Raw genomic sequence first — 10,609 nt, 5'->3', positions numbered from 1 at the left:
GAAAGCAGTCTGTCTTTGGTATGTGCCTCTCTGCCTCCTTCATCTGCTAATACCTCTTTTTTAGTCACTCATTCTGTCACTTATTCTACCAAGATATACTGAATAGTTATTACTCATTAAACACTGAGCTTCTTGTCCTCTGTCCACCTAGGATTGGGATCTTTCTAACCTCAAAGACATTCCATTCAGAATTTTCCTTCCTTCTTCCAGGACCTAACCTAAAGCAATGTTTCCTGAGGGATACTGATGTGATTGCATTGATATAATTTATTGCACTATGTGTGTAATTGATAATAACTGTAACCATATGGCAAGCTTATGGAATCCATACTTCTAGCTCAGCTTTTTTGCAAGTTAATCTCAGACCTTTCTGCTGGCCTGGCTTTGAACCATAGCTTTGTAGGTCTCTGTCTCTTGAATGCTAGAATTACAGTTGTGAGCCACAGGTAATGATGGCTAGAATTATAGGTGGGAGCCACGGGTAAACTGGCTTTTTGACATTTAGAATGTATCCTGGTTTTTTCTACATATCTGTTTTACAGCTTCATTCTTTACTTTTTTAGTCTACTTTGTGCTAAGTCAGGACAGTGGAGGGTGAGTGGGTCTATGAGACAAGATTGAAGGCCGCAGCATGTGTAAGGAGACTAGTGATTTACTGGCAGCTCAGGCCATGTAGAGACCTGAACAATCTTCCTTTGCTAACTCCTGCTTACTGAAAAAGGCCTTCGGCTGAAGGTAAGGCTGAAGTGGGTAGAGCGCTCGATCCCAAGAGAGAATTCCCAGGTACAGAGCAGAATATCACATTACCCCCCAAAAGTAGTTTGAATTGAAATCTCAGTTGCTTCTGCATTCTGATGAAGGCCTCTGGCTTGCAGGCTTTTCTTGAACAAATAACATCTACCTGTTGTGAAAGCACCACACTCTATCCACTCTATTTTATTCTGCCCTTAGATTCCAGATGCTGGCTTAGAATCCATCTGTACAGGCCACCTGTGGACCATTTATTTCTTATCTTTAAGGAGAGGGAATTTGTGGTTTTTGTCTGCAAAGCTTGTGGTTCAGGTTCATTCATTTACCCTGGCACCGGTCTTTGCCCCCCTTGAGCCAAATATAACCCAAATGAGGCTCCACTGCAGAACCCGGCTTCCTCACTCACCTTCCCAAACTTATACATATGTGCAAGGTGTAGGCCTAATACATTTTAATGATCAAGTTTAATATAGTAAGGCATACATTTCATACATTCATAAGCCATCTTAGATGGATTAGTCCAAGCATCACTCAGTGATGAGGGTTACCCAATATTCTCTAGTATTTCGGTATCTCATTTTTTTTCCTGTTGGACATGGGGCTTGAACTCTGGACCTGGGCGCTGTCCCTCAGCACTTCAGCTCAAGGCTAGTGCTCTAGCCCTTGAGCAACAGTGCCACTTATGGTTTTCTGGTGGTTAACTGAAGGTAAGAGTCTCACAAAAAAAAAAAAAAAGAGAGTTTCACAGACTTTCCTGCCCTGGCTGACTTTGAACTTTGATCTTTAGATCTCAGGCTCCTAAATAACTAGGATTATAGGTATAAGCTACCAGCACCCAGCCCCGTGGTACCTCATTTTTTATTTGTATGTAATCTTTTTTCTTTCAGCTATTAAGTCACATAAAAGCACTACGGTAAGTACTTAATCATCTTATTTATATTTTGCCACAAATACTGAGATAGACTAATTTTCAATGTGTTTTACTTTGAAAGTCTCTTTTATCAGCCTTAAAAATTAACCCCTGCTTTCACTGTATTTGATGTTGTTGTAAGTTGTGGAGGGGTTATACCGTGGGGGAGGGACATACAAAGCAACAAAGAAATAATCTTATAAATGTGTTAGAAACAATCACCTGAAAGAAAAAAAACATTTGAATGCGTATCTTAGGGTTCATTTCCCTATCATCAACTTATCTGACCTTTTCTGCTTGACTCAAACATATACTAGTTATTGCAAATAAGGGAAACCATGGGACCTATGTTTCTTTGGGCCTGGCTTACTTCACTTAATATAATTGTTGGTATAATTTGGGGAGGGAAAGGAGAAAAAAAAACAAATGTTTAAATAGGGATACAGGTGGATCCATTGCAACAATAAGACATACAAGTCGTATGTCAGAAACGAACTTTACAACTTTTGTAGGGGGTGGGAGGAGGGTTGGGTAGGGGGGTGGGGGGAGGATGGGATGGGAAGGGGAAACAAAGGAGGAGGCTACAATGCTTGATAAGTAATGTACTCATTATCTTGCCCATGTACTTGTAACCCCTCTGTAGTATTTTCACAATAAAAATAAATAAAAAAATAATTTGTGGAGGGGAAGGGAAAAAACAAATCGTTTAAATAGGGATACAGATGGACCCATTGCAACAATGAGATGTACAAATCGTTATGTCAAAAACGAACTTTACAACTTTGGTGGGGGAGGGGAGGAGGGTTGGGTGCGGGGGCAAGGGGAGGCTGGGAAGGGATGGGAAGGGGAAACAAAGGAGGAGGCAACAATGCTTGATAAGAAATGTACTCATTATCTTGCCCATGTAATTGTAACCCCTCTGTACAGTATTTTCACAATAAAAAATTATTACTTTTGCTCTTTAGAACTTTCTTGCTACAGTAACCATGGTTTTTGCTTATATGAGACACATACTGTTGAATGCACAGAATTGGCTCATTGTATTTAAATGATCCTAATCTGAGGTAATCTTTTCTCATTTCAAGACATGAAAGTGCGTGCCTGGGAGCTTCTGGTGGTGAAGGATGTCATGTTTGGTTGAATTGGAGGCAGGAAGGTTATGAAACTCACAGTGCGAGATCAAGAGAACTGTGTTGTATATGTCCATTACCTAAGGGCTGCAGTAGAATGGTTTGGGCAGGACATACAAGAATTGCAAAGCCAGGCATCGGTGGCTCACACCTATAATCCTAGCTATACAGGAGGCTGAGATCTGAGGATCATGGTTCAAAGCCAGCCCAGGCAGGAAAGTGCATCAGTTTTATCTCCAGTTAACCATCAGAAAACCAAAAGTAGGACTGTGGCTAAAAGTGGTAGAGTGCTAGCCTTGAGCAAAAGAGCTCATGGACAGCGCCCAGGCTCTGAGTTCAAGCTGCATGACTGACAATAAATAAATAAATAAATACATACATACATATATACATATACATACATACATAAATACATACATAAAACAAAAATCAAGAATTGCAAAGATCCTGCAAATCCAACATCCCATTTCCATTTATGTGGAATCACAACCTCTGACTGGTAATAATTAAGCTGGGCATCAGTGGCTCAAGCCTGTAATCATAGTTACTAAGGAGTCTGAGATCTGAGGCTCACCATTCAACGCCAGCCCAGGCAGGAAAGTCCGTGAGAATCTTATCTCCAGTAAACCACCAGAAAAACCAGAAGTGGTGCTGTGGCTCAAATAGTAGAGCACTAGCCTTGAGCTGGAGAGCTGAAGGACAGTGCCCAGGCCCAGACAGAGTTCAAGCCCCCTGACGAAAACAAACCAAAAAAACAGTAATAAAAACCTAAAACAAGAGGATTATCCGTCCAGAGACGATTTACATCATCAACTTTCTAATCAAAATTGCTAGGTTCTGCCAGGTGCTGGTGGTTCATGCCTATATTCATAGATACTCAGGAGACTGAGATCTGAGGATCCAGGCTCAAAGCTAGCCTGGGCAGGGAAGTCCATGAGATTCTTAGCACCTTTTAACCACCAAAAAGCCTGAAGTAAGCAAGGGCTCAAGTATTAGACTGCTAGCCTTGAGAGAAAAAGCTCACAGATGATATCCAGGCCCTGAGCATGCTCTCTCTCCCCCCTCTGTCTCTGTCTCTCTCTCTCTCATCTCTCTCTTGCACGTGTACATGCAAATACACACACACACACACACACACACACACACACTTTCCAGGTTCTGACCAGGCACTGGTAGCTCATGCATATGCATGTTATCCTAGTTACCTCCTTAGGAGTCTGAGAAAGGGGAATTGAAGTTGGAAGCCAGCCTGAATAGACAAATACAAGACTCTTATTAAAGTTAGCTGGCAAAAAGCTGGAATTGAAGTTGTAGCTCAAGAGATAGCTCACCAAACTTAAGTGGAAAAAGTTGATCTTTAGTTCAAACCCCAGTACTAGCATGCACATGCACATGTGCGCACAAGTGCACGCACTCACACACACACACACACACACACAATCACTAGGTTCAAGTATCAATCTATAAGTTTGGTGCTGTATGAGGTTAGATATACTAACCTTCCTTTCCCTACTTCTCTCTCTAATTAAGGATTTTATAAGGATTTAATGAGTCAATATAGTTACAATGTTTTGTTCCTACCTGGTAAATAACAAATATAGCCAATGCCATCCTTTCTAATGGTACTCATTTTTCTAATTGTACGCTTGAGTCAGGGATCATATTTTATTTATTCCTAGTTTAACACAGTGGTTGGCATGAATTGGAAATTAATAAATGTTTTGAATTAATGAAGAAAAGTAATATTTAAACAACTCTGGTGACTTCTATGTGTAATACTACATAAGGCCTTCCACCATTTAATTTGTACTTGAGATATATGCCAATACAGACTCAACAGAGTCAATTAACAATATAGGGCATTTTATAACCACTGGAATAATTCATAATTCTTCTGATTAATTGAGGGTTTTTCCTCATGGCAATTAAAGAATTCACAAGGAATGTTAAGCTCAATAACTATACATTGGACAGAAACTCTAATGTATTCTTACACAACCATATTCTTATTTAGCTACACAGCACTTCTTACCGTTAAAGATCATTTTTTCATTCATTCTTATTAACCCAACTTCAGCTGGTAAGTATACAAGTGTGTTTGAAACTTTCACGACATACTCTACAATAATCTCCTCCATATTTAATAATCAAGAAAGCCATCAACAATGAAGAAGGGATTTCTTTTTAATAAAAATATTTTATACATTCACCTGAAAGCTTTCATTTGGCAAATATTACAAGTATAATTCCCAAACATTTGATGTACCTAAATGTACATCAGCACAATTTTATACTCTAGGTTATATGAAAGTACTTTATGCTTTTGAGTAAACATTATTTTTTGCTTCTTAAGTAATCAAAGTCAGTTCTTTAAATCAACAGTTTAATGAGCTTTTCCACTTTATGCGTGCCTCAGATGTGTGTAATACCCTCAGGGTTTGGGATCTAAAGTGTACCACATATTTTAGAGTTTACTGAATCAAAAAACTATTTCAAACATTATAATAAGCTAAGCCTTCTGCCAAAATATGAAATTCTACTTGGAGTCAGTTACTCAGATAAGAACTAACATATTCCATTATACTTTTACAAGACAGACCAAAAATTGAGACAAAAACAAATTACTATCACGGGAAAACCATTCCTACTGGAATCGTGTGAAATTCTGGCTGGGTTTCTAAAGACATCATTCTTGAGATAATGCAAGAGAGATTTTTACACTATATCATCTTTATAAAAACATTATATTAGGTCCATGCTTGGCATACCACTACATGCTGTGGAAGTAGAACATGACATTTTCAGGTAATGCAGCTTATTTGCCATGTTGGAGTTAATCTTCAAAATGCATAACTTAACAATCACAGACCTTTTTTAAAAAAAGTACAAAGGTAAGTCAGAAGTCTAGACAAATAGATGGCATAGTAAAAGTATTAACGTAAAAAAGTAAAAGTAAAATTGTAAAAGTGAAAAAATTACTTTTCTCTTTCCTTATTATGCCTTGTTGTGTTCAAAGATGCCATTGAGGTTTTTGGTCTTTTGTGGTTTCTCACAGGTCTCAGGAATAGTAAAGTGCAGTACTCTCGTAGGACCAATTTTAGAAACAGTTTGAATACCACATAATACAAATTGAAATCAGATTATTTTTCCCCTTCAAATTAGAGGATATTAGTCGGGGGGCGGGGACTTAGAAAGTGAGGATGCAACAAAAAGAGCTCTTAGAAAATCAGTTCATCTTAGAACTCTAATATTTAATTTTATTAAATAGAATTTTAGACATCCTTGAACGCTGCACTCGAAAGATAGTGTGCTTCAATGCTTCAGCTCATTGGTAGCATTTTAAAGTAAGGGATAATTGCAAATCTAATATTTATTTTGGCATTCTTTTCAAAGCTTCAAAATAAAATCTTGTTTTAAATTATAAAAACTAAGGCATGAAAATTATGCATGTGCCTAGTGAGAAGTTTTCATCGTTTTCTATACCTTTCAGAGTTAAATTACTTAATAAAGACACTTGCTTCACACTGAGCCACACAACAGTGTGTGCAATACAGATCCTAAGATGGTGAAATTTTGGTTCTATGCTTTTTGTAAAATCAACAGCAGCAACAACAAAACTCTAATTCCTGCCTCTCCTTTCTAATACAAAAGAGTAATGGGCAAATTAATAAATAGTAATGGATAAAAGAATAAATGCTAATGAGACTAACAGTAAAACATGTACTGATTTTGATTTTTTATGTCACATCTTTCATATATATAAGATGGTTATGTTAATGGCTAATTTACAATGTCCTAGAGTTATGGAGAACTGAAATATGGTAATATTACAGACTTCTAGCACAATCATCATAAATGACATCCAAGTATTGTATCTTCCAAAACAGCCTAAGAACCACTGACTGAGTGTCTATTATGACTATGTAAATAAAACCTAAACCATGAACAATTGATAGTTCTAATTTTTCATGGCCAGTTAACATGTTGGTAGCTCACATGTAAGCAGGAGATTGAAGTTGGTCCTGGCTTTTATATCTCTAACTCCAGGGCACCCAAATTGTTTGTGCCTATTTCCCAGGATTAATCCATATAGATTATTTCTCATTAGATTCATAACATTAAATTTATGTAAACAAAATTAACTATCCTTCTGATGGCTAATATGTTAGAGGTTCATTGATGGGCTGGGAAAGTGGCTCAGTGCCCTGGGTTCAATTCCTCAGCACCACATAAGCAGAAAAAGCCAGAAGTAGTGTTGTGGCTCAAGTGGTAGAGCGCTAGCCTTGAACTGAAGAGTTGAGGGACAATGCCCAAGCCCCATGACTGACAAAAAAAAAAAGTTTCATTGATCAAGAGTGGCATGAATTGTCAGGTACCGTTAGCTCAAGGCTGTAATCCTAACTATTCAGGAGGCAGAGATCTGAGGATGGTAGTTCAACAAGCCAGCTTGAGTAGAAAAGTCTATGAGACTCTTATCTCCAATTAATCAACAAAAAGTGAAAGTGGAGCTCATGACTCAAGTGGCAGAGTGCTAGTCTTGAGCACAATAGCTCAGGGACAGTGCACAGGCCTAGAGTTTAAGCCCCAAGACTGCCTCCCCCCACCCACAGTAGTTTAGTTGCTGAATGATATGCTAAACTTCTTGGCTCATTTTTAAACAGAAGGTAAAGACTTTTCCACTTCACACTCAATTTTCATTTCTCATAAGTGATACATCAAATAATAAAATGTCACATTGCCAAACTTACTGTCTTTCAACATTGCATCTTATTTTAAGTTATGGTATTACTTATCCTCATCTCTTGCCTTCTCCTAAGTCCTGCCACCTACAGCCCTTCCCAATTTTTATTGATATCATAACTGAGATAAATACATTTGACCCTTAGATCGGTTCATAAATAAATTACATGATTATGGTGAATCTGAGTGTCAATGTTCTCAAAAGCAAAAACTGGGAGAGAACGAGGGAAGGGGTGACACTGACCAAAAGAAATTATTCTTTACCTGACTTATGTAACTGTCACCCCTTTGCACACCACTTTTATAATAACAATAAAAAAATTTAAAGAGAAGAAAAAGTAATATGTCTCAAAAGATTGTCACAGAATTTAAAATGAAATTATGTATAGTTTATAAAATTTAAGGTACTATTCAAATACGTGCAAGGATTACCATGATTTTCAATATATATTTATTACACTGCTAAAAATGTAGACTCCTTTAAGCACAAAAGCAAACAGTATTTCTTCCCTCCCTCCTCCTCCTTTCTTCCCTTCCTCTTCCTTTCCTTTGTCCCTCTTTCCTTTCCCCTCCCTTCTTCTTATCTTTCAAGCCACAGCTCCACTTTCTGATGATTAATTATAGAGATAAGAATCTTACAGACTTTCCTTCCAGTGGGCTTTGAACCATGAACCTCAGACTGCAACTTCCTGAGTAGCTAAGAAGTTTCAGGTGTGAGTCTCTGGCCCCCAGATCAAACAGTATTTCCTGACAAATATTGCAGTAGGTAATTCTGCTGAATAAAGTAATAAGCTAAAACAAACATTGTTTGGTACTTCTTTTTGGAATTGGCAATTCTCTTAAAAATGAACAGATTTGCTAATAAATAAGCAATATTCCCATTAAAAAATTAAGCTCACATTGAGATGCTGAAAGTTTAGAAATCTTAAATGCGGCATTTTTTATTTAGTTAGCCATGCCTTTTTTTCTTTCAACCACTGTCATTAAAATACACTTTCATATTGTAGTTATGTATGAAAGAGCTATTTTGTATATACATTAGCAATGATGAACATGAATTCTACCTATTGCACCAATCACAGCATCAATCTCAGAAGGATTGAAATGGTATGCATTTATGCACCTGATATCAAGCCAACTCTGCTGTAAATTGTTTCATTTATGAGATATCACCCTTGTTGACTTCATCATATTACATGTACAGTAACCTGCTATTCACCAGGAAATCACCTCAAAATTCCTGTTTTGTAGGTGAATTAGGCTTTCACTAGGAATTAGTATGAGCCATAATGCCTAAATCTTATATAATGCATTTTTTATTTTCTTCTGAAAAGTTACCATATACTTTCTTGGTGCTATCATCATATAAAACATTTCTTGCTGACTTTGTTTTCTCTGTGCTTAGCTGAACGCACCACATGCACTATATATAACAGAGTATCCCTCCGTCTTTACTTAAAAATTAACTTTTCAACATGTCAAAGCAAATTAGGAGGTCTCATCTTCATTTTTCATTGTTTTTAGCACTGAGTCTTCTCCCAAAATTTTACAAAGTTCATCAAGTCTTTCTTGCATTTTGGGAATTCCAGCTAGCTGAGATTCTAGTTTTTGTTTTTCTTCACTCAGTGTTAAACGGATAGCGGTATCCAGTTGTTCGAAGCGCCAGCCTCCTTCACCATCAAATTGTAATAAATGAGTGTGGTATTTCCTGCATAATTAAAAGGAAATAATATTATTAGCCATAACTGTGAAAAGCCACTTAAAGTCACTCATGCTTAGAGGATTTTAATTTTAATCCATTCCAGTTGAGAGATGGGTAGGGCTGAAGGAGAATGAAGCAGCTTTGATCAAGATGTAGTATACTCATGAATTTCATGTTGAATTGAGACCCCCTTGGTACAATTAAACATAATAAAACTCATAATTTGAATCCATTTATCAAGCCATTGATCTGTAGGAAATTCCTATTTGTGGCATTAAATTTACTTATATCCTGAATATATATGCATCATAAAGGAAACTGCTTTTGTGTAACTGTTTTCATAATTTGGAATAAATTCTAAAGCATCCTTAGGCTAGAAATTAAGAAAAGGAAGCTGAGGAAATCTAGTAAAATTCAAAAGGTCCAACAGAGAAAACCTAAGGCAAGTGAGTTCTTTCCACATGAATAAAAATGTCTCAGCAATTACATTTAGAAAGTTTTTAAATAAACTCTTTGATGAAATCTTTTAAAGATACTTGCATGTCCACAGTCCACATAATTTAATCTTTTTTTGGTTGGTTATGGGGCTTGAACTCAGGGCCTGGGCGCTGTCCCTGAGGTCTTCTGCTCAAGGATAGTGCTCTACCACTTTGAGCCACAGTGTCAGTTTCAATTTTTGAGTGGTTAACTGGAGATTAAGAGTCTCACAGGGACTTTTCTGCCCAGGCTGGCTTCGAACTGCGATCCTCAGATCTCAGACTCCTGAGCAGCTAGGATTACAGGCATGAGCTGCCAGTTCCTGGCATCTCTGTCCTCTCTCTCTCTCTCTCTTAATTGTTCACTGACATAGGGGTTTCACAAGTATAGAACTTATGATGATGAGATATCATGATTAGACTCCAATAAGGAGGCTGAGGTCACTGGGCTCAGTCAGGAATTTGCAAGGGATATGTGGAGAGAATAAAGAGACAAAGCTGGTATGAGCCACCTGTATTTTGCCAATTTTCTTAATCCAGGTTTCTTCATTTTTCTGTTTTCATGTATAGTTTTTATGACTTGTTTTTTCCTAGTAAATTCTCATCTATTGTTATGTACTATGACTATGGACCTTTTCGTTTGTTTGTTTGTTTTTGTCCAGTTGTGGGGCCTGAACTCTGGGCCTGGGTGCTGTCCCTCAGCTCTTCAGCTCAAGGCTAGCGCTCTACCACTTGAGCCACAGCGCCACTTCCGGCTTTTTTCTTTTTGCTTATGTGGTGCTGAGGAATCGAACCCAGGGCCTCAGGCATGCAAGGCAAGCGCTCTACCACTGAGCCGCCTTCCCAGCCCTGACTATGGACCTTTTCACAGAGCTTCCAAATGCAGAAAAAGTATTTGGGA

At 37.7% G+C, this 10,609-nt stretch overlaps 1 protein-coding gene across 1 annotated transcript in view; it reads right to left on the bottom strand.

Annotated features, from left to right (window-relative positions):
- Positions 1-8,181: 8,181 nt before the first annotated feature.
- The window catches only part of Abcd2 (ATP-binding cassette, sub-family D (ALD), member 2), a gene marked incomplete at its 5' end in the record, with an annotated part of 64,503 nt that continues 62,075 nt past the window's right edge, over positions 8,182-10,609 (bottom strand). The window contains one exon of the mRNA XM_013033481.1: positions 8,182-9,238. Coding sequence (XP_012888935.1) covers positions 9,019-9,238 — 220 coding nt within the window. The remainder of the gene's footprint in view (positions 9,239-10,609) is intronic.

This window comes from Dipodomys ordii, unplaced genomic scaffold (assembly GCF_000151885.1).
Source record: "Dipodomys ordii isolate 6190 unplaced genomic scaffold, Dord_2.0 Scaffold170, whole genome shotgun sequence".
NCBI classification, from domain to species: Eukaryota; Metazoa; Chordata; class Mammalia; order Rodentia; family Heteromyidae; genus Dipodomys; species Dipodomys ordii.
The sequence above is the reverse complement of the archived record's forward strand: the minus strand, read 5'-3'. Positions and strand labels throughout refer to the sequence as shown.